The following is a 24,596-nucleotide window of genomic DNA, read 5'->3' on the forward strand; positions in this document are numbered from 1 at the left end:
GGTCTGGGGAAGCTATAGAAAAATACCCTTGTATTTGTCTAAATTGTATCTCTCCCTAATGTTTGCTTAGTTTCCCATTTTAAAACAAAAACTCATTAGTGATCATTTTAAATACACTTAAGCTCTGAAACCAATCCTTGTATTTGCTGTGAATGTTAATGCTATAAAGAGGGCACGCTTTTATTTTGAAAAGGGTGAATGAAAAGCTCACACTCACCAGCAGCTTTCTGGCGGTTCTTTTTTTGTTTTCTTTCTTTATTCTACTGAAGGAAAAACTATTGTTTTAGCGTTGTTTTGTGTCTGGGTGTCATGTTCCTCTGATCACATGCTGGACTGCTAATGCTTCTCTGAGACAAATTGCTGAAAACATTGGCTACGTTTGAGGTTGCAAGAATTCTCTATATATAGTGACAGAATTGATTTTTTTTGGCTCTGTTGCTAGTGGCAACTCGTCCTAATCCCAAACTGTACAGTAATGTGATTTATGGGGAGTACATTGCTCGCTAGTGAATGTTGTCTGGAATTTTTTTCTCTGTGCATTGCTACAGGGGCACTGTTCAGGCACGAGGTAAAGATATTTCATGGTTAATCATAGCTGGTGTGGATTAAAATATTTAAAATTACGAATAAATTCGTAGCTCACAAATGCATTTGGGAAAAAACTGCTTTGTTGTTTTTGATAGATTTATAGAGAAGAAATTTCTTATTAATTGGGAGCTTGTGCTGATAAAAATCACAGCTGTCTCCTGTTGAAGGCCCAGTTTGCTTGTTGGTACTTTCACACCAAGAATTTTGCATATGTGTTAATATTTTTTGTTTAAATCAAATAAAGTTTACTGTACATAAAAAAGCTTCAGTTAGAAACATTGCCAATATTATATGTTTTAATATGTTCTGTATGCTCTAAAGAGCACTTAAAATTGGCCTGTACGAGTTGGGATTGGCCTCTAAATGTCCTGCCAAAAACTGGGATTTTATAACACATTGTGTGGGGAATTTCAGGTTGGAAGTGCATCTTTTAAACTACTGTGAGCACTGTAAGCAATGCTCTCTTGAAAATCCAAATAGGCTTTTTAGGAAGGGACATTTTGTAACAGCAGGTAATCATTCATGGTTGGTCATGATGATCATCAAGGTCTTTCCCCACCTGAGCTATTCTGTGTGTGAGATCTTGTGAAGTCAAGATGTTCAAAGTCAGACTTTCAGGCTTTTGTTTTTCAAAGCAGGAGCTCATTTGTCTGCACTCTGTGGGCATGGAAAGCAGAGTTTTTGAGTTGAGCAGTAGTGCCTGCCAGTTGCTTGAGGGGATGGCAGGAGGGTGATCCGGGTTCCGAAAATTGTGTGTGAAAACTGGAGTAAAAACAATTGTGGGTGGATGGATGCTGGCAGGACAGGCAGGAGACTGCTTTTGTCACAAAGATATTATGCCCAACTTTGATTCCTTGATTATATAGTTGGCTGTATCCTGATACATTGAAATATTGGTTGAAATATTTTCAGCTTTAATACCTCTGTTTACACTCAGGAGAATTTTCCTTCCGTGTACTTTTATCTTAGTTGAGGATAAGTGGAGATTTAAAGGGTAAGCATTCCGAAGGACAAACGGTAGCAAAGCTGTCACAGCCCATTAGTTTTAGGTGTGAGATGAGCAGGCTTCTAATTGCAGGGCAGAGATGGAGAATGCAGTGCAGTTTTGGGTTACTGTAAATCCTCTGTGTAGCAGAAGCATGGAGCAGGGCTCCTCAGGGTGGTAAAATGTTCTGTAGTAGCTGAATCAACAAGGGATTACTGTGTGCTTGGCTATAAAAGGGATGGGGCGGATATTGTAGCTGCTGTTTGCTCGGGGAAAAACTGCTAGAAAATCGTGAGATGAGTTGTAGAAAGGAATTTGTAGAGGAGAGAAGAGCTGTGCTGTGCTACAGGATGTTTGAATTGCCAGCTACTCCCTTTCTGCAGGAATTTACGAAGCTCTGTTCGGAAAAGCTATTTTAAGACTGAAGAGGAGACAGTACAGAGTATGTACATTAAAGTCAAGTTTAAAATAAGGCCACTTCTTTATTTCTTTTGTGCTTGCCAGAGAACTGGAGCAGTGCACTGAGGTAAGCAGAAAGTGAGGGCTGCCTTGCCAGCGAGCTGCAGGAAGGAGAGCTGAATTCCTTGACTCAGCAAGCAGAGAGTTTCCTGATGTTACAAATATTTGTGCTTCCCGAGTTGTAAAGATGCCCTTCACACGTCTGCTGAGATCAGGCAGACCTCAAGTGGATCCACAAGCAGGAAATGTCACTGGCTTCTCGTGCTGGGTCACAGAACTACTTTGTGGGCAAGAATTTAGGCTGTGGGTGACCTCGCCAGGGTGGTTTTGAGTTTGTTCTGCTGCCTCGTGTGCTTTCACAGCTGGTGGGACCTTGGCCTGCCCAGCAAGGTTCTCGTTAAAAATCTTGGCCCGGAGGCCACGTTCGCACCGCGTTGGGATGTTTGTGGTGTGAGAGCTCCACGTCCTCCGTGCTTGCCGTGGGAGGGCAGGCTGGTGTTCGGAATCCTGTCCAGACTGGTGTGGCTCGGGCTTCTGTGACCACAGATTGCCTTCAGGACCTGGAGATGCACTGTCGCGAGAGCACAATTCAGCGGTGGTGGGCAGAGTTTCCTGGGAAGCAGCCAGGAGTGATGGGTTCTGCTCAGTTTTCCTAAGCAGGACTTGCAGATAGCTAAGGAGCAGCCCATCCCGTTGTGGGGAAGGTCGGGAGTTGGAGCAGGAGCCCCTCATGGCTGAGCAGGAAAAGCATGCAGGGTCTGTGGGCAGGAAGGGAGGAGCATGAAAGCTTTGCTTGGCTGCTCAGGGACAATACCAGTGACATCTCCAGCTGGTCAGGGAGGAATGGAAGGAGGGATGCTCTGGGAATGGGAGCAGCAAGACATCTTCTGCATGAAGACTCTTCCTAGTGATGGGCTCTAGGGAAGGCTCTGCGGTACTCAGCAGTTTTATTTCCCCCACTCAACCTTTTCCAGGGAAATCTTTCCCTTTACTGATATCAAGGAAAACCTTAGCACGTAATTTGGAAAGAAGAGCCAAGGTAATGCTCTGATGCTGATGAACATATTTCTACAAGAGCTGGGGGAAGAGTTCCACGTGTGTATCTCTGTGTTTGAAGGACATGGATGTGATGTAATGTGGGAGGTAGCAGGTTTAATTGGAGACCAGGCAAATAAAGCCAGCCCAAAATCCAGGCAGCAAAACGCTGTTTGAACAGCGCTGTTAAATGCCAGCACAGTGGAGTTTATTTAATAGGTGGTACAAAGTCTTCAGCAGGAAAGGCAATAGTGGCAGGGCTGATATTATTCAAACCTGACATGGAACTTTTGCTCCTTGATAAAAGTACAGCTGAACTGCTAATTTCTAGCAATAACCTAACCCTGGCAGGTGACAGCATGCCTATAAAAGGGTCGTCTTTCTAGGAAGGGATCTGTTTCATTCAGATGATATAAAACCACTGAACAAAAGAGAGTTTGTTATTTTTCAAACCAAACATAAAGGCTGTGATTTGCTGTAATGTGACCTCTGGTGATTTTTTTTCCTTGGAATGGCTGAAAAGGAGCCTGAAGTATTCTGTGCAAATGAAATGGGAAGTGAGTTTCTCTTTGCTTACAACTTGTTAATTTCTTCAGTAGCCTTTTTGGAAGAGCAAAGGCATGAGATCAACTGTTAGAGTCAGCACTGGTTTTTCTGAAATTTGGGGATGTTTAAATCTAATACAGTTAGCCAGAAAGTGATTGGAGGCACCTGGATTCCCTGGTGAAGTGATTATGCTGATGATTTTGTGTGGTCTGACAGTACAGAGAATTGTAGTAAAGGAGTTAATTCTTTTACATGATGTAATTAAGCTGAAACTTCACTTGCCATGCTTTGTCTGAGGTGAAATTTTTGATGTCTAAATAAAAAATATAATTTGTGGTTTTCAGTGATCTACATTGGAGGAGTTTTGTTGGGGAAAGGGAAAGTCAGGCTACAAAAATCTCTGAATTTGGAGTCTTGAGTACTTTGTGACAAGGTGGACAAGGGGAATGGATTTGGACGAAAAAGAGAGTAAGTTAGATTAGATATTAGCAGGAAGGGTATTAAGAGGAAGTTTTTCCCTGTGAGGGTGGGCAGGCCCTGGCACAGGTGTCCAGAGAAGCTGTGGCTGTCCCTGGATCCCTGGAAGTGTCCAAGGCCAGGCTGGACAGGGCTTGGAGCAACCTGGGATGGTGGAAGGTGTCCTTGCCCATGGCAGGGTGGGGAATGGGATGTTCTATAGGTCCCCTCTGACCATAACCATTCTGGGATTCTGTGAAGTATGTTCCAAATTTTAATAACCTGGTTGTTGCACTGCCATGCTTTCTGCAGCCCGTGTACAGGTAACTTCAGAAATTGTGGTGTTCTGAAAAATAATTTACCCTTTAGCTACTCAGAATTTTATGCAAATCTTCTAAAACATTTCTGTGGCAGTAATTCTGTGTAGTAAAGAGAAAAGCCACAAAGAGGAGTTCTGCATTATTACACTGCACTGTTTGAGGGTCTTGTCGTGATGAATAATTTCTGTAGATTCATTATTGCTCCAGGTATGTTGTCTTTGTGTCTGCTGGACACAGGCAGGGAATATTAATGCAGTGTGGCCCTGCATGCATGGGTGTTCCTGGAGTCCCTCATTAGCCATGCAGCTGCTGCTGTGTTATCTTATCTCAGCATTTACTGCCAACCCCTGCCCTGAACGGGGCCACAGTGATGATTCATGTTGGGATTCAGTTGTGCCTTTGTTAGTGACACACCTGTCCTTAAATTAAAAACCAGGTAACAGCAGTTATTTGGTTGTATGGTACTGATTCATTATGGTGCATTTTTCATGTTGCTGGAGAAAAGTGAGAGGAGACATCCACATAAAAGTACTGAATTAAACCAAACAAGGTTTGGTTTAATTCACAAAACTTGTTTTCCTTCAAGGGATGGCAGAACATTTTGGCCCATTCCCTCCTCCCATGTATTTCAGGATTGCTCCCCTTTGGATTTTATAGTGGGAGCTGGCATTCCAATGGATATTTTAATTCAGTGTCCTGGTCTAAGGAAGGGGCTGGAGCCCCAGGAGGGGCTGAGGGAGCTGGGAAGGGGCTCAGCCTGGAGAAAAGGAGGCTCAGGGGGGACCTTGTGGCTTTGCACAGCTCCTGACAGGAGGGGACAGCCGGGGGGGGTCGGGCTGTGCTCCAGGGAACAGGGACAGGAGGAGAGGGAACGGCCTCAGGCTGGGCCAGGGCAGGCTCAGGGTGGGCACCAGCAGGAATTTCTTCATGGAAATGATTATCAAGCATTGCAAAGTGCTGCCTAGGGAGGTTTGGAGTCCCCATCCCTGGAGGTGTCCAAAGAAGGGCTGGAGGTGGCACTCAGTGCTCTGGGCTGGGGACAAGGTGGGGATTGGGCAGAGCTTGGACTCAGTGATCCCTTGAGGTTTATTCCAACATTAATGATTCTATGACATGGCAAGACAAATGCATCATTTTGAACATCCCTTCTTCCTTCTTCCCCCATCTTTTATTGCTGAGCACAATGCTGTGTGGTTTGGGTCACTTGCTGTCCTGACTGGGTCCCCTCCCAGTTTCCTGCACACTCACAGCCTGCTCACTAATGGGAACAGGGTGCCCAGAGAAGCTGTGGCTGTCCCTGGATCCCTGGAAGTGTCCAAGGCCAGGCTGGACAGGGCTTGGAGCAACCTGGGACAAGTGGAAGGTGTCCCTGCCCATGGCAGAGGTGGAATAAGATTATTATTAAGGTCCCTCCCAACGCAAACCATTCTGTGGTGTGAGGAGCAGGAAGGGCTTTGAGCTGTGTAAGCACTGCTCAGCAATAACGGGAACATCCCTGAGTTATCTGTGCCCGGAACTTTGTGTTCTCAGCACAAATCCCAGGCACAGCCCCATCCCAGCCACTGTGCAGAAAATTAACTCCATCCCAGCCAAGCCCTGTGAGCTGGGAGCTGTGCAATGGAACTGGACAGGGTAGGTGCAGCTGCAGGATTTGGAGCTTACTGGGACTCCAGAGCTGCAGTGGGATAGTTCCCTGTCACCTTGGAAAGGTCATGGCAGTCAGGAGAGCTTCCTGATGGCTGCAGAAAGGCAAACACTGGACCCATTTTCAAAGACTGCCGGGAGGAGGATCTGAGAACAGCAGCTTTACCTTAGTTCCTGGGTAAACTACACAGCAAAACCTCCTGGAAACAATTTTTGAGGCTTCTTTTCCATTCCTTGAAGGGGCACAAAGGTGATTTGGAGCAGCCAGGATGGACTCCCAAGGGCAAAAGGTTCTTGAGTGCCTTTTGGGAAAGCTGGCAGTGCCTGCGTTGTAGGTCGGGCTTCGGGGAGACCTTTGGCACAGTCCTGCAGCACCTTTAGAGCCACGCTGGGGACACACGGACTGATAGCTGGCTGGAAAGTTGGCTGGGCTCCCCAAATCTGAGTGGTGGGGAGCAGTGCCAAGTGCAGCTGGCAGCTGGGAATCCCTCAGAGGTCAATGGATCCGTGCTGGTCCATGACTCCAGTCAGCCTGGATGGTGGCATGGGGCTTTTGGCGAGTTGGAGGAGCCTGTTAAATTTGGGGAGAACACTGGCTGGAGGCAGGGAGTGTCCAGGGTGACAGGGGCTGGCAGGAACCTCTGGAACGTCAGCAAAGGCAAATGCCAAATTCAGGGGCATTCCAGCCTTGAGCAGCAGGCCAGGCTGGGACTCCAGGCTGGAATTTCAATGCCATCCTGGGCAGAAACACTTCACTGCATGTCTTCACCATTAAAGAGATTGGGCAGGAGTGATTTGTGGATAGTAATTGCTAAATTTCATCTTTATCCTGCCAGCGGTAATGCAATATGCTTATTTATTCCCTGTCCCCCACTAAAAATCATTCAAAACCCTTTAAAGTCTGGGATGGTTTAAAAAGAGGACAAGAAAGAATAAATACAAAGAAATTCAACAATATTTGGGGTTGATCCAAGCTGATGGAGTGGTTTTTGTCGCTGGGACAAAACCAGCTGCTCCCCTTTTTTTTTTCTTTTATTTTTTTATAATGAGAGCTGTCTGATTTCATGTTTTTAATGGAAAATTTTGGAGTGAGTGTATACTAAAAAAACCCCAGGATAGTGTTACTTTGGACATGATTGCACACTGAGTGTGTGTGCTCCCAGTGTACATTATAAGCACAAGTTGTAAAGTCATATTTTTCCACTGCTGTGTGTTCTAGCTGTCAGGAATTATCCTTGATCTACTTTCTGGGAAGCTGGAAATTTTTGGGTATTTCAAAATTCACTGATTCATCTTCTTGAGTGGTGGTGGATTGAGTCAGTTTTGACCCAGCTGCAATGTGCTCTGCAGTTCTTAGGGAGATGTACTTTGGGAATTTTTGATGGGGTGAATTAATTGCAGGTCATGGTCAGTCAAAAGGTGTGTTTCTTTAGCAGAATTTTTGGGGTGTTTTGGATGTGATAGTAGTTTATCTGTTTTCTGAGGTTTTGTGTTAATTGTAAGGATTTTAAAATTTCATCAAAATTTCCAGACAATCAGTCTGAATTCTCATAGCCAAAAAACTCACAAACACAACCTGCTGTGTCAGGTGAGCTGTACAAATTTTCCAGTTAATACCTTGGGTTTTTGATCATTATCATCATCTTGCACGAAAAATTGTTCCAAATGGGATTCAGGCCTTGCCTGGTTAATTGTTGAATTTCTCAGCCTTTGAATAGAAATATATTCACTGGTGCAAATTTAGCCTCTTCTTTTATTCAAGAGCCCTGAACATGAAGTGTGTGTTTACGTTTTTGCATAGCTCTGCATGGAATTAAATTTTTATACAGTGACTAATTCACTTTCTGGTTTTCAGGGTGTCACTGGGTTGAACTTTCTGCTGTGCAAGCTGTGACTTTGATCTTCAGATTTGTACAACTGCACAATATTGGCAGATGGGACATTGTCTTATAAAACACTAATGTGTATTTTAATGTTCTTCTATTGATTTTTCATGAAGGTGTGAGCTTTACACATTTCCAGCCCAAGTGGGCATCCATGAAATAATTAAGCCCATCTGTTTCTCCTGTTTCCCTGTAGGAAAACTTAATGAAATATGATTCTCCACTGACCTGACTCCTTAATTCACATTGTTATGTTCTTCTGCAATGGGAGTATAAAAAGATACCTCAATATTTCACAGCATCTGTTACCTTTAATGTATATGAGTGATGAAAATACATGCCAGTGGTTGAAATTTGGGGTTGGGAATTTGCAGTGAGGGCTCAACACTAGAAAAAGTGTCACTAGCAAAGTGGGGATAGGAAGAGGTGTTCTTTCTCCTGCTCTGTTAGAATTCCCTGATCTCACAGAGCCTGAGAGAAAATGGGAAGGGAATAAATGTATCGCATTAATGTTGACAGGATAAACAAGATATTGAGGAATTACCATCCACAAACTAAAATGCCTTTTTGGGGAGTGCAATTCTGGTGGTTCCTGCACTTAGTTAATGGTTACTTGGAGAAAAAGGTGTAAAAGTATGTATTAATGCTCCCTAGTTTAAAAACACACGAAATAATGTTCCTGCTTTCTTGCAGACTCACTACCTCATGTTGTAAAAAGCTACCAGTAGTAAGAGAACATTTTATTACTTCATGGAAACAAATGTTTCCTTATATGAATGGACTTGAAAGTCCATCCTGGAGGACAATAAGGTTAAGACTATCCCAGCTTTGCACATAAAATCTGGATGCACACGTCAAAGTTTTCACACCGCCCAAGTTAAGAAACGATGATGCATTTATTAGTCAGAATTCTCTTTTCCCCTGCTCAAAATAATTTTCTCCTGGGAAATGTGTTGACTTCAGTCTCCCCTTTCATCATGTTTTGTAATCCATTCATAGTTGTCTTAGAAGGGTTGCTGTATGAGCTGTCCCAAGGTTAAAAGCAGCTTTGTGTTGGTCCAGGGGAGGGAAGCGCAGTCCCAAAGCCGCAGGGAGCACCGGCTCCAAGGAATGCAGGCGGCTGATCCCGACAGCCTTTCCACACTTCAACATTTTCTTCATTCAGCAAAACAAATTTCAATGTTGGATACAGCGTCTTGCCAACTATTTCTCCATTTAAAATACAGAACAAAATCTAAAACTGAAATATTTCTCATAAGGAGGTGCTGCTGTACAATCCGTTCTCGTCCTTATGAAGCTTGTGGTCGATCCAATTCCAAGATTTCAGTTGGTTTTGGGAGTCAATTTGATTCCCCTGTTATTTTGTAATCCTCCACAAGGGCTGGTTGAATGTTTTTGTTTTTCTTTCTGGTGCAAAACTTTTAATGTAGAAAGTTTTGGGGATATCTGGGGCTTCCTGCTTGTCACAGTCATTGTTTTGCAATTAATTTAAGAGGAAATTGGTTTGAATGGGGTGAGGAAAAGCTCAGGTGAAATACACCACTTCATATCCAGGTTTGGTGTAATTCAGCCCTGATTCTATGTTTTGAAATGCAGTTAGCTGAGAATTGGAAAATAACTTTGTTTGCCTGAAGTATTCCCAGATTTATGTTCCAAAGACTGCCTCTTGTTTTCTTACCTTTTCAATATTGATAACACCTTTCAGTTATTCCTTGGAGTTATTTGTGCAGTTCTTTGTACTTCTGATAGAAAAGTGAGTCTTTTCAGAGGAATGTTGTGGTTTCTAGGTGTTTGCTAAACTCACTGGGATATTGGATTTTGGAACAGGAGATCCTAAAAAAATTGGGTTATAATATTAGCTGGAATACTTGGAATGCTTTACAAAGGAAATTCATTCACAGGCATCTCAGCCAACTTCACTTGTTCAAACTTCCCTATCAAGGTGTTTCATATGGGCATTACACAGCCCTTGGAACCCAGCTGGGCTACACAAGGGGGATTTGGGAAGTTTAACTCTTGGAGCTGGAATATGGCCAGATCTTTTGGGCTGTCACTGATCTGGAAAGAATTTTAAGCAATCATGATGCATTTAAACTTTTGTTTTACATCCTGTTGGGGAAGCTGAGCCTGTAGCACTTGGATACTCTTCATGGATGAAATGCAGTAGGCAAGAATAAAAGGAGCCTGTCCAGAGCTCCTTTTTATTGAGTTAACTGCTTTAGAGGATGTTCCTGAGGTGTGTTTTTTTTCTTTATTGGCGTGTCACCAGAGTTATTGTGTAACTAATTTAAATATAATTAGATTTTTGTGGTAAAGCTTAAAGAAAATAACTCTCATCAAAACGAGTCTGAAGAAAATGAAGTAAGTCTGTCTAGGTACATAATGTCAAATCCTGTTCTGTGCTCCCAAATTCCTCGCTCAGCTGTACTGCTGGAAAGCTGTTGAGCTTTCCATGAAGAAAATGCTATTTATGCCTGGGAACTGAGTAGTCCTGGGAACTGAGTTTGCCCAAGAAAACTTGGAAATTCAGCCATCACACATGTGAAGTCCACACACAATCGTTGCTGGGCTACTGATGTGCACTTGTCAAACCATTTCCCTTTTTTGTTGTTGTTTCACGCTGCAGACTGTCCAGCAGAAGCTCCTTTTAAAGTAAATTATTGAATTTGTGCAGTTTTGCTCTCTGTGTTAATGGATTTTGACTAAATTATTGAATTTGGAGTGTTTTGCTTCGTGTTCTAACTGAATTGCTTTGCTTTTCTTTCAGAGCATTCAGTCAGAAAAGAGCTGCAATTGAGAAAGAATATGCACAGGTAGGTTCTGGAATCATTTTGATGGCTGTGGCATTGTTCTGTTGGTAAAATCAGTTAATCAGCAAATTACCATGGTGTATGCTTTATTCATTTATCTTTTCATAAGTTACTTACCATGAAATGTGTTGAAGTTCTGAAGCAGTTTGATCTATACAGGACTTAGGCCCACTCTGTATTTTCATGTATTTTGACTTGAGGAAGTTCTTGAGTACATAAAACATTTTTAACATTTTTTCCCAGTTGTTATAAAGTCAAACTCCATGTGGTTTTCTCAGAAGTCAGTGTGAAATTTGAGTGAAAGGTAAAATCGGGTCAATTAGAGGGAGAGGAAATGTTCTGGCTTACTCGATCCAAAATAAATTTAAATTCACATTCTTCAGTAAGAGCAGCTTCCCATTCATCTGAAATAAAAGCAGATTTGGCCTCATGCTTGTGATAGGGAGTGGAATGAATTTTGATTTGTTTGTGAGAAAAGAGGGAGGATTGCTTTTTCTCCCCCAGTCCAAAATTAGAAAGCATCTAATAAGGGGCAGCTGCCTGTTTAATTTACAGTAAAGGCTCTTGGAGCTTAAGTCCAAGTACAACAGATTAAAAATACATTAATTTATTTTAAAATAGATTAAAGGTAGAATAAAATCCAAGGGAGTGAGCTCGTGGAGCTCAGTATGCCATAAATCCAACTGGAGATGTGCCTGACGTGGAATGTGAGAACACAAGCTGCCACCAGGCTGCTTCCAAGTGCAGTTTGTAGGATGTCATGTTAAACATCCTTTAAGTCCCCAGTGCTGCATCACCCCCAGAATACACAGAGCAAACTTGTTCTGGGGCCAGGCTTCACTGTCAGTTGGGAAAAGATCATTCCTGTGCCTGTGATGGATGAGGTTCCAGTGCTGGATTTTCTGCATGTCTTCTCAGCCTAAAACCCGTCTGCAAACCCTTCCTTCAGCCCGTGGAGTTTGTGCTGAGTTAAGCCCACTCACTGACAATAGTGCCATAAATTACTGGTGCTCCCATTCTTCCTCCAGTTATGAGTTTACCCTGGCAAGTATCAATTCCATTGACAGCTGAACTACATTTGATTAAATACCTGAATTTTTCAATGATGGTGCCTCCTGAAACTGTGGTTAAACATGTGTGTTCTTGAGTGATTTTTTTTTAACTGATGTAGAAAATGTAACACCAGTTCTTAACACATTTATCCATTAGACACTGGGAATGTCTTTTACAGGCAGAGACACAACAGTCACTGCGTTTAGGGAATAGTCTTGATAAGTTGGAAAAATAATTACACTGCGCTTCAGAAAGCTCAGACCTAACAACTGAGGCTTTCAGCTCCTTGGATTTAACCCCCCCCCAGCTTTGCAGCAATGCAGCTGCAGCATTTGAGATTCACTGAATAGCAGTTTCCATGAATGAAGTCTTGTGGGATCGCTTCCTTGGATTGCTGATAAGTGCACGGCTCCAAAACAATGTTGGATGCTTCTTCTAAAAGGATTTCTGTTTTGGTGGTGGTAATAAAATTGCACATGAAGCCTTTTGGGGAGAGAAATTGTGCTCCAAATAAATGGGAAGTCGCATTCATCTGCAGTGGGATATTCCTTTTAAACCAGTTCTAAAGGGAGCTGGAAATGCTCAGTAGTTTATGAAGCCAGATTTCTAAACCTTTTCACAGATTCTCTCCAAATGCCTCTTGTCACCTTAGGGAATTTGGAATATTCTGACATCTGACTTTTTTTTGGCAAGTTAGAAGCAGTGGAAGGGTGGCCGGTGAAAATCAGTTTCCCAGAACTGAAGGCTTTGTTGGTTTAAAAAAAAATTGTAGGTTGGTGCCCTGCACTTGGGTGCCAAGTTTCTAAACACAGAGTGCTTTTGTTGGGAGCAGGAGAACCTGTCCAAAGGCAAGTGAAACACCCCAGCCCAGTGTTTATAACTTGCCCCTAATTACATGGTAAGTGGTGCAAATGTATGTGATGAATTACAGGGCCTGGATTTAAATTTCCCTGCTCTTATTTTGTCCAGTTTTTTTTTTTGCGTTGTGTTTTCACCTGTTGCCTTTGAAGGTTTTTGGAGCTGTTTTTTGTTTATTGCCCATCTCCAGTGGGTTCTTTCCTGGCTTTTCTAGGCTGTGCCGTGGTATAAATGGGAGAAGGATCCAATGTATCAGCAATTCTGCAGTTTTCTAGATCAGATTCTGCACTCAGCTCTTCCACTTGTATTTTTGGTCCTGCATTATTTAATATATGCTTAGAGGCTTACCTTAATATTCAGAAATGAGAGCTCAGAAAGGTTCTCATTTCCCACTGACAGTATGCCTGCTAATAGCATTTAAATTGCAATTTTATATTGTTATTATTAGCTGTTCTCCATGATTAATAAGCTACCTGAAATCAGTGCCTGAGAATACTCTTATGGTGAAAAAACAATTTACTGAATGTGTGCTTTTGCTGCTACCTACAAAAAAAAAAAAAAAAAAAAAAAAAAAAAATGTTTTCCCCAGCATGTTAAATAGGTAAAATGGTTTTGGGGGTTTTTCTTGAGATTATAAATACATCTCTGCTCTAGTTACTATTATTTCACACTTTTAACTCAAGAGACCAGTCCCTCACAGTCTGGGAACACACAGATGACCTTTCTTGTCATGTTTTGGTTTTGCTTGATGTTTCATTATCATTGTTTCAGAGTAAAACGTGACTCCAGGCAATCAGCATGGCCTGGCCCCTTGGAATTTGCAAGTAACCTCAAGGAGGTTGAGTTTCCCTGCATGCTAATGAGTTTCTAATTGTAGTACCTCAGCGAAAGGCACTGATGTTCTACAAAAAAGGTGGGAGAGCCCATTCCCTGAGCTACATTTCAAGTGAGGCACAAGTAGAAGTGTCTTTTCAGTTTGGTTTTTTTTTTTTTAAAGAGGCAGTAATTGTTAGGATTTTTTTTTCTCCTGTGTTTTCTAGAGGTCAAATTAACAGTGAAGAGCTGTGGGTGCTCAGTAAAACCAGCTTATCTGTCATCAGGAAGGGACAGGGCACTCGGTGTTGATTGCTGTGTCTGTGGCACTGAGAAACTTCATGCATCTGAAATATTTTCAGACTTGGAGAAAAGTTAATGTAGTTTATAGCCACAGAGTCCTGTTGGCAGCTCCTTGTATCCATGGTAGTGGTCAGGAGAGGAGCCTTAAATACGATGAAATGGATGTGAGAGGGAAAAGCAGCCTGAGGTGGAGTGAGAGGAGCAGGAAAGGTGGGGAGGTGGATGTAAGCAGACACCATGGCCACCCTTACCCATTTCCCTCACCCTGTGTCTCACCAGACCTAGAAAACACACTCATTTCAAGACATCAGAATATATGCATTAACATTTCCTAAAAATTTACAATATTCCTATGGCAGTTTTTGTCAGTATAATGTGTGCATGTGTATACATAATATATAAAGCAGATACATAACATGATTTATTTTATATCTTTATATATGTATTTTTTCTATATTTATATATTTGCTAGAATGTACTGGTTTTCCATTTTTAAAAGCAAAACAGAAGCTGACCATTTCTTTTACCAGGTTCTAACAAGGGTGCTAAGCTGCCCAGTGGCCTTTTGAACAATTATTCAGAGGATTAAAATCATAAGGCTTCAAATCAGACATTCCCACCATGTCTTAATAACTTCTGCCATGGCTAAGTTTTTTTTTTTTTCCTTTGCTGTTCTTTATCATGTATTCCAACACTTTGTGAAAATTTACTTTGTCATGTGAAGACTGGAAAGGTGATGGTATTACCCTCGTAAGGAATGAGAGAAATTGAGTTTAATTTTAGCCAAAATACCACAAATCTCTGATAGAATGGATGCCAAACTCTTGAAAATACACTGTTTTATTGGAGTGTTTCAGTGGTGACTGTAGGAGCAGGAGGATGGCAGACACTGCACAGGAACAGCTGGGAGATTTGGGAATGGTGCTGGGGAGCTCTGTAAATAGAACCCTGTCAGCATGGAACACCAGTCACCTGGGCTGATTCCTAAATCCCACCAGGCAAAACAGCTGCAGCCTGGCAAACACAGCTCACAACAGGCTTGGAATACAAAACAAAAATTCCAGGGTGAAGCAAATTCTTTCCTCTGCCTCTGAGCTACAGAACCCCTGGAGCGGCAGGAAAAAATAACTTGAGGTACCTGCCCTGCAAAGCCAGCAAGCAGCTTTCCATGAGATCATTGCCTGCAGTCTGGGCAGAATGGGTTGGAGTTTTTAATCCCAAAGGATGCAGGAGGTTGCTGTGGGAGAGCAGGAAGAGATTGTGGATTTTAAGGGTGGGTCCCCGACTTGGGGACAAACAAGGAGCAGCCGTGGGTTGACTGCTCAGGAGCTGTTTTGTTAACAGATGAACTTAAGTTACTTGTTTCTTCCTGTGAGGATGATTTTAGAGTTGCTGCAGTGCTAAACCTCCCTCTAGAGTATTTCTGTGTTACTTAAGACAGTTAACTTGGTTTTGTTTCATGATGAAATTGATGATTTATGTAGTCAAGCAGTAATTTTAAAAAGCCTGGGAAATCAGTTTTTGTGTGTGTATGGAAGATGTATTTTTAAGACTTAGGACATTTCATCTGTTAGGGAATTGGGGTCTTCTGTACTCCAGATCCTGTGAGGAGAGTTTAGTTCGTAATTAGCCCATATGCAGAAACTAGGCTGGTTTTTCTTTTATCTCAGGCTTATCTTTGGAAGGAATTTAGCTGTCATCCTGTGATTTCTGTGCAGAGAAACTTTCACTTGTAGTACATGAGTGGATTATGTTGAAATTTCCATCCTGGTTATCCTAAGCTGAATGGCTGTTGTATCTGGATATATTTGATAGCAATTAATATGAAAGACAACAAATTGCTTTGAAACCCACTGTGTATTTATTGTATTTTTAAACTTTCTGTAGGAGACACTAGGAAAAACTCAGAGTGAAATCTTTTTCCGGGAATGAACTCACTGTCACTGAGTGTCTGCAGGTGTTGGTTTTATCATTGTGTCTATTTTAAAAGACAGGCAAAATATTCTTAAAACAAACCAACCCAGCCTGTAAGAAGTGACCCTGGAAGGCTGAGGTGCTCCATGTGCACCACTCAGAAGTGTGGCAGAGCTTTGAGGTACCTTCTTCCTACTTCATTGGTAGTGTTGCCAACCATTTTAGCAGGCATTCAGTGTGTTGGTTTAATTGCATATGAAAACCATGGTTTTGTCCAGCACTGGGGAATGTTCTCCTCCCAGCCCAGAGCCTGGAGGAGGCTTTCTGCTGGTCTTTATCCATAAAGTTCCATTTTTTCCCAGTAGTGGCTGTGTGAATGTGGCACCTTTTTCTCTTAGCAGAGTTATTTCTTGTCTGTGCAGAGAGAACAGCTACTGAAATCCTACAATCCAAGATCTGACTTGAATATTCCACCTTTCCTGCTGTAGGAATTTCTATAGGAGAAGGCAGCAGACCCATGGAATCTTCGTGTGTGACTTTATTTTGGATATTGCTGCCTGCAGCTTGGTTGGCACATCTGCTTGGGGGAGTGGGAAAAGCTGTATCCATGAAACCTCTGGATCCAATAGCAAAAATGCCAGAGCCATTCAGGCCTGTTCCTGCACTGAGTGATGTTCTCCCATGGATCCTTAAGGGCTGTGAGGCTCCTCTTTTTCCTTCCTTTGGAATCTTGCTGTGGTTGATCCTGTCTGTCACAGACAGCCATGCCAGGCAGGTTTGTTTGTAAACCAACTGTGCTGCTTTCCATGAGCTTCCTCCTGCTCTTCCATGGACCCTGGAAACCAGGGAGGGTGGGGAGCCTTCAGAAGGAGCTGATACTTGCTTGGAGATGATGTCTTTGGTTGATACCCATGAATTATTCCCTGTGAGGGTCAGGCCCTGGCACAGGGTGCCCAGAGAAGCTGTGGCTGCCCCTGGATCCCTGGAATGTCCCAGGGTTGGACACTGGCGCTTGGAGCAGCCTGGGATAGTGGAAGATGTCCTAGCCCATAGCAGGGCGTGTCACTGGATGATCTTCAAGGTCCCTTCCAACCCAAGCCATTCTGGGATTCTGTGATTTAATTTAGGATATTTCTTTAATGATCACTGGTGTTTTCTAAACAAGCTTTGGATTAATTAAGTAAAAAAATACAGAATAAGACCTGTGTTTCAGCCTGGGTTATGAGCACTTTAAATCTTTGTTCCTTGCCACATCCCTGAAAAATCTCATGTTTAATGTGGAATGCCTGTGATTTCAGATACATCTGGAGCCTGGACTGTTTTGTTAGTTTGTTTTAAATCTCGGCACGACTAACTTTCCATTTTTTGGGAGAGGATCCCAAGTGGTAGCACTTCCCAGTCACTGCCTGGTGTGGAGATCATGCATATTGATGGCCTGGTTTGGTCCTTTCAGCCATGGTGGTGCACAATGCATCATCAGAACTTGCTGCTTCCAGAAAGAAAACACCTGCCTGGTACTACCTTTGGATTATGTTCTCCATTCAAAGCACTGGGATAGCCATGAGCAGGGCAGGAAAATGAAGTGTAGGACTCCGTGGCTATTCAGGCCATTCTTCCCAAAAAAGCATGGAGAATCAGTGGCCGTGAAGGCCACAAAGACTGAGCTGCTCCATTTCATAAATGGTTAGGAACACTATTGTGAATTTTAGAATAACTTGTAGAGACAAGTTTGACAAATCAGATGTTATAATGGGATTATTGATACTATTCTGCACTTGTCACAGTTCAGCCTCTTAGTGCACGTTTCCCTTTTTTCCCCCAAACAAGAAGCTCTTTAGAATTCTCTATATTAAATGTCCATTTAACATTTAATATAATATACTTTGCCTGGAACAAAGACTGTGGGTCTGTGAGTGACATTCCAAACAATATTATCGTTGACCTTCTCTTTTTATGTAGATGTTGCATTCAGTTGTTCGTGTACTTTTCTGTCTCCAAAAAACACATGGCAGAACTTAAAGTGGGGGGAAAAGTGGGATATCTGATTTTGGTCCTGTCTCACTGGTAGTTCTGTTAGAAGAAAAATGAAAATGCCCTACACTGCAGCATTAGTCCATTTAAAAAGAATTTTAAAAGGCAGCCTTTTAAAAATGCTAAGCTATCTGCTACAGTTTTTATGGAATTCTTTAGGTTAAAATAATATTTCTCTAAGAACAGAAGAGGACTGTCAGCTTCTATTTTCAGTGAAAACATCTAGTTCCTTATAAAGGGGCTGCTAAGCTTAGAATTACTCTATTCCTACAAAGAAAGCCCTTCATAAAGAAACCCCATTTTTTGCTGAACTGATGCAAGCAAGTTTCTCTGAGCCTGCTTTTAGCCGTTATTTTTCTTTCCGATTACTGCGCTCAGAAGCATCCAGGGCCTGGAATTTGGATCCTTGTAAGTGGTTCTGCTAGCAGATGAAAAACTTTATTCTTCAGAGCTGCTCTTTGCTTGGCCATTGAGCCCCACCAGGGAGCCGGGCGGTGGATCCTGCAGCCTGTGGGGTTATCCGTGAGTTCCTTCCGTGGGCATCGTTTTTCCTCTGCTGCCTCAGTTTTTCTCAAGCTACCTCAGTGTTTCAGTTCTTTCCTAACACACTCAGCCCTTCAGTCATCCTTCCCAGCAGCTGCTTTTCTTTTTCCTGGGATTCAAGAGGGCAGGCGAGTCACAACTCAAGGCTTTCGAAATATGCCCAGTGGAAACTTTGTGCCTCCGAAGTGGCAGCAGCAGCAGAGCTGAGTCATGAGTCCGTGCCAGCCAAGGCTGCTCCACCTCCCTTTGGGTTCCTTTTCCACCTCTTTCCTTGTATCTTGTCCTGGGAATACAGTACTCTTTCGTTTCCTAGCTTTGCACACCTCACACACATCTCAGAGTTCTTTGGGTGGAGGAGATTCCTGTTCCAGCCTCCTTAACCAAGCTGTAGTTTGGTGAGGCCCTTATCGCTTTGGAACTTGGAAAGTCTTTAAGCATCTTGGTTCCCAAACTGCATCCCTCAGGAAAAACACCTCACTGTTCTCAGAGAGAACCCAGGCCTTGCCTGAGCCACCTCCTTGGCCTTTTTCCTGCTCCATTTCCCAGTCCCCTGGTAATGGTGGTGCCATGCTCTCCTCCCAGATTTTGGGATGGTATCAGTTTCTCAGGAACTGAGGTTTGCAGACCTCTGCTGGACACGGCTCTGCAGGGACCTACAAGCAGTCAATACACCCAGGAACGCTCTGGATGTGGGTTTGGGGATTTTTAAATCCCTAAAGCTGTGAGGTAGGAAGGCAAATATTTGATGCATGAACATCACCCATCATTCCTTGTATTTTCTAAACATCTCAAAAGCTGTTTTTGTCTTAACTTTCTTTTGCCTTTATTTGCATTTCTGCACCTTCTCTGTTAGCCCTGCAGTTGTTCTGGAGCCATCAATTGAGAAAAAAATCCTTTGTATCCAACATAACTCTGCCTCTATACCCAATAATAAACACCTTCTCTGTTACAATCAAAAGGCCTTACCTTAGGGGAAAACAGAAAATTTCACCAGTTTGCCTGAAAGTGGTACTCAGGAGAGTGTAATTAAAAAGAAAATTATTATTATAATAATAAGAAAAATTAAAAGAAAATTTATTGACTTTAAAAGCTTATTAATTTAAAAAAATAACCCACAGTTATTGCTCCAAAAGTATGGAGAATGTCATTCTTTGTAGAGTTCAGTTGGTTAATTCAGCTGATTAAATTTTCTCCAATTCAGCTGGTTCAGGTGGTTGTCAAATGCTGGGCACACAGAGGTAATTCATTGGAGATGGTGTTCCTTTTTTTTACTCTGGGACTTTGAAAAACTGTTTGATTGCACCTCCTGCACAGTAACTAAAGTGGTTTTGGGTGATGTGTGACTGTTTTTTAGGTAGCGCCATTTTTGAAAAGTTACTCTTCCTTTTCTATTTCTCAGACCTTAATTTTACTGTTGAAAAGGTCTCCACTGGTTAAATAAATTTAAAATAAATTAAAAAAAAAAAAAAGGAGAAGAGCTCATTTTATTTACTGTTCAGTAATTAAACACATAGACTTGTGTTCACACTGTAAAAAGGATTGAACATGGGTTTGCAGGAGCAGCCTGTCATCCTCTCCATTCCAGAGCAATCCCCAACCCCAGGCATCCAGATGGATGTAAGGAAAACTGGGCAGAACTTCTTGGCTGCTGAAGCTGTTTATCTTAGGGGTTTATTTAAAGGGTAAAGTAGATGTATTCTTAACTATTTTTAAAAGCTATACTCCCTTCTTCCTCTTTCCAGCCTTGGAAGTTTGCTTTCAGACATGGATAAACCAGGATGTGTTGACAGCTCAAAAAAAAAAAGAAAAAAAAAACCAAACCAAAAAAACCCAACAGAGAATGTTTAAGTTAAATCTCCCCTAAATGATTATTCAGTGTCAGACCCTGCATCCACAGTGGCTGCCTTGTTCAGTTTTATACAGATAAAGCCCTTTAGCCAGCTTTCATTCCCAAAAAAAAAAAAAAAAAAAGAGGAGGGAGAAAGGAAAGCCATCAACTTTTAGATCCTAGGGATTATTTCTAAGAGTTCTCCAAAACTGTTGCCTCAAACATTTATTGTTCTGTTTCATGGTGTGTGGGGCCAGCAGTGGAGCTCAGCTGGGTCATTCCCTTCCACATGGTGTTGGAAGGAATAAATAGCAATATTTGAACATCTTGGTGCTTTAGATAAGGAAAAATGCTTGTTCAGCTGGATTCTGGAAAACTATAGGTGGCTGGCATCCCTTATAGGTGATGGGCTCCACTTGATTACTGGATTGGTGCTATTTTGTTTTAGTAGTGCTTGGTTGTTACTCATTAAGTTCCTTATTTATCAGTTTTCTGGTTTTTTTCCATGGAAAATAAAATAAGCCCGTGCAGCAAGTTTTATATTGGGAGATTTTCATATATTTAAAAATCAATTAACTTCTGTTTTATTGAGAAAACATTTTAAAATTTGATGGGTAAGTTAATGACATCAACATCAGTAAATGTTGATGTCATTAGGGGAAAATCCAGTGTAGGTATAGTGCAGGAACAGAACCTTAATATAGATTTACATTTTAATTTATAGATGTAAAGCATTCTTTTCAGTCACCAGAATTGAGTTGATGATGGCATAGAGTTATTCCTGCTATCCCTTGTTTAATGTTCAATATTACACCATGTTTTCTGCTAGGCAGAATATCCTGCCTGCTGCTCATTTCTCTAGCAATGTACTCTTCACTGCCTTTTGCAGTTTAAAGTGTAGTTTGTCATATTTTCAGCAAAAATAAAAGCATATTTCATACTGGTTGCAAACAGAAACTAATTGAGTAGGAGGAAGCCTACAGATTTATGAAAAAACCATCTCAGCACTGGTTTTCTTAGCTCTGCTTGTGTCCAAATATGGCTCAGAGCTTTTTTTTTTACCTTCACAAGCCATAAAGAGGTAATTTAAAAAAAAATTAAAATACCAAGGGCTGGTTACGTTTTTTGAGATGTGAAATTTGTGAGCTCCTGGGTTTCCTGGATTTATTTCTCTTTAAGATGCCAGATCTGTGTTTGCTTTTTGATTGTCTATCCAAATAGGCTGGCAAAAAATTTGCATTTTTCCTATCACATGGGGTTTTCTTGTATTTATAGCAGCATCTTGAAAGATATTTTCTGTCTCATGTTGGCTTTCTGGTTTTGTTTTGAAATTCCTTTTTCCTGATAATTTACGTTCACCTAAGGTAGAGCAAAGCATCTCTGTGAATGCCCTCCAGTAAATCTGGTTGGGAGTGGAATTTGTAAGCAGGATTATTTTTTCTGTGTTCATAAAAGTGAATAATGCAGATAATACATTGCCTACCTTCTTAAAAAGAATTTTCAATTATAGAGCTATTACCAGGTGTAATGATGCTAGAATTGTTTATTTTTATATAACAATAATAACATAAGCTCTTAAATATAATAAAGGGGATGTGGAGAGTCACAAACAGCTGGAATATATCAAAATGTTTATTTTTTATTATTCTTGTAGCCTGCACATTGCGTGTTAAACCTTTAGGAAGCAAAGTCCCCTCAATAACAAAACCTGGAAATGTGATCCAAGGTGCAAGCAGCTTCTGGGAACTCTCCTGCAAAAGGGTTTTGGTTGAGGGTTCCACCAAGAATTCTTAGAAATACTGAGATGTTGCTAAAACTACATCCTGTCACTTATTTTTTCCCCTGCAAAGAGCTCTCTACTTGTTCCACAGGAAAAGAACAAAAAACATACGTAATATTGAATATATGTGGCAGAAATATATCTTCTTTTCCTCCAAATAACAAAGAATTTGGTGATCCTTGTGACTCCAAACACCCAGTATTCCATGATGCAAGATTAAGAAATTATAATTTTTTACTTCAAAGCTGATTTCCTCTGTAGCAATAATTGCACACCAATAAATGGTAAAAATTGTGGGGCTGGGGTGGGTGGGTTGTGTTTATTTTTTTAGCAGTGGGTCTTGTCATCAACTTGATGGTGACCTTCAGGCTTGTACTCCTTAGTTTGTTAAAGCTTCTTTCTGGGGAAAAATCCATGAGAAAAAGGGTTTTTGCTGTGTGTTAGTAAATTGAGCTCCTGAATCTTAAAAAAAACCCACCCTCACACTACATATTCTGCAAGTTCATATGGCTTATCTACTGTTTTTGTTTGGGTTTTTCCCCTATGTGTGTCAGGCTCAAAGAAATGAGGCAAAGAACTTGTGAAGGAGAAATGCTGCAAAGAACCTTGTGGGAAATAATTTCAGTTCCTAAAACGTGTGTTCTTCTCGGGAAGCCACAGAGCTGAAGTGAGGCTCAGCTTCCAAATGCAGATATTGAATGTCTCTAAATTTGAGTCAGATCGTTAAAAATAAAATACTCTCTACTCCACAAAAAATTCTTTTCACTCAGCAGTGATAGTTTTCTCTCTAAGTTGTAAAATTCCACCAGCTCCAATCCTGCCAGCGTTGTGTATAACACACAGATTTACTCTTTCAGGCACTTTCTGATGCTGTGTTTGACAGAGTCTCTCCCTGATTATTCTTGCAGTTTGTCCAGGTTCAGGAGCGTGAAATGTTTGCTGATTCATGGCAGGATTAGGACGTGCTGAGGAAGCACTGCTGGAATTTAGCCTTGCTGGGAGCAGGGATGTGGCCTGGCTGCCTGATGGAATCAGCCTGTGGGAATTCTGCTGTTATACATTCAGAACTTATGGGTATTTTATGTTGTTTTGTTGGGTTTTTTTTCTCACAGTATCTAAATCCTCACATTTTCCAGTAAAAATACTAGAACATCTGAGTGAGTGTGTGTCCAAGCCCATCCCATAATTCTGTCTGGTTTTATTTTCCTGAAAGCACAGTGACAGCTCTTCCAGAGGTGTCACCTGTATTGGCTCTCCTTACTTTGCTCAGATTTGTGGGGTGGAAATTCACCTTTCTTCACCAGTTTCGGGGGAGAATCCTCAGGAACTCGTTTGGCTGCTGCACTGAGTCACCTGGCAGGTGGTTTTGTGGGATATAAATCCCACTTCACTCAGGTTATCAGGAGGGCACTCATCATTTCTGAAATGTCAGGTGTTTAAATCCATGACCAGAGGCTCCTGTTAAGTAAGATCAGAGATGTTTTTCCACCATTTAAAAGAGAACCGACCCAGCCTTGAAATAAAAAGAGCTTGTAAACTCTTTAGCCAGCCTTTATTATCCAAGAAATGTTTGTACCTTCCACGGGTGTGTGTCTGATTAGGATGTGTTTAATCAGCTCTCTTCTGAGTGCAGGACATGTCCTTTTAATGAAAGATCTGCTTTCTTTTGGAAATGGAGCTTCACCACAGGAACTGATGGATTATTGAGGTGCTAATGCTAAATTAATACTAAATAATTATTCAGGTACTCAGGGAGATCTTCCTCTCTGCTGAAGAAAGCACTTTGGTTTGCCAGCTGAGAAACTAAAATAGCATTTGTACTGCATCAGTGTGCTCCATTGATTTGGGCTTTTTCTATCTCAACTTTTCAGTGTTTTTCCTCTCTAGCTGCACTGCCAGCTGTCTCCCCACTCCAAATTACACTGTCACCAGTTCTGTAAACACCAGAGAAAACCACTTTTATATTAAATTCCTTTCCCTGCTGAAGTGGTCGATGGAGCTGGTAACCAAGTTACTAAAGAATCAAAAGCAGAGGAGCTTTTAATTAAATATAATTTGGCATGGTGCCCAGAAATCTCCCTGTCGTGGGAGTGGGGAATGACAAACCAAATGAAGAGCTGCCACTGCTGCCTTTCAGAGTGTCTGGAAGATGTATTTGCTTGGATGTGCAGATCCACTACCAAACAGCGATAAAAACAAAAACCCACAGAGCAGCTCCAGTGCCAAGGTGACCTTGTGCAAGTGGTTTTTGTGAGCTCAGGGTGAGTTGTGATCACGTTTCACAGGAAGCAGAAGAATGGCTTACAAGCCAAAGTCCTGCACGGTTTTAGGCTGTTGTTTGAAGGTGAGCAGCAATTCAGAGCCGTGAATTGCCCCTCATTTACATCAATTCCACACGATGCCACATTATTTTGTAATTACCCCTGCTTGCATGTGGGCTCATTAAATCATTCATGGGCTGCTGCTTAGGTGGGATTCTGTCAGTGTGCTTTTAGGCGGTGTCTTTGTTTTTATGATTCTTGATTTTTTCAGAAAGCTTTGCCATAGGTGATTCAGTTTTTGGTCATCCCTGCCTTTTCTTGCCCACATAATGGATATCTCATGTTGATGGTTTCAGTGAGTCCTTTTTTGCTGTGTTCAGTGTTGTGATTTCAGGTACATCTTCCCTGCCTTTAGCCAGTACTGTATTTGCTTCTAACTTCTAAATCTGCCTTCCTGTCTTCCTTTCCCAAACAAATTAGATTCTC

At 41.7% G+C, this 24,596-nt stretch overlaps 1 protein-coding gene across 1 annotated transcript in view; it reads left to right on the top strand.

Annotated features, from left to right (window-relative positions):
• The window catches only part of FCHSD2 (FCH and double SH3 domains 2), a 118,747-nt gene that overhangs the window by 15,838 nt on the left and 78,313 nt on the right, over nucleotides 1-24,596 (top strand). The window contains exon 3 of the mRNA XM_041460435.1: nucleotides 10,684-10,729. Coding sequence (XP_041316369.1) covers nucleotides 10,684-10,729 — 46 coding nt within the window. The remainder of the gene's footprint in view (nucleotides 1-10,683; nucleotides 10,730-24,596) is intronic.

This window comes from Pyrgilauda ruficollis, unplaced genomic scaffold (genome assembly GCF_017590135.1).
Source record: "Pyrgilauda ruficollis isolate IOZ18807 unplaced genomic scaffold, ASM1759013v1 scaffold143, whole genome shotgun sequence".
NCBI lineage: Eukaryota > Metazoa > Chordata > Aves > Passeriformes > Passeridae > Pyrgilauda > Pyrgilauda ruficollis.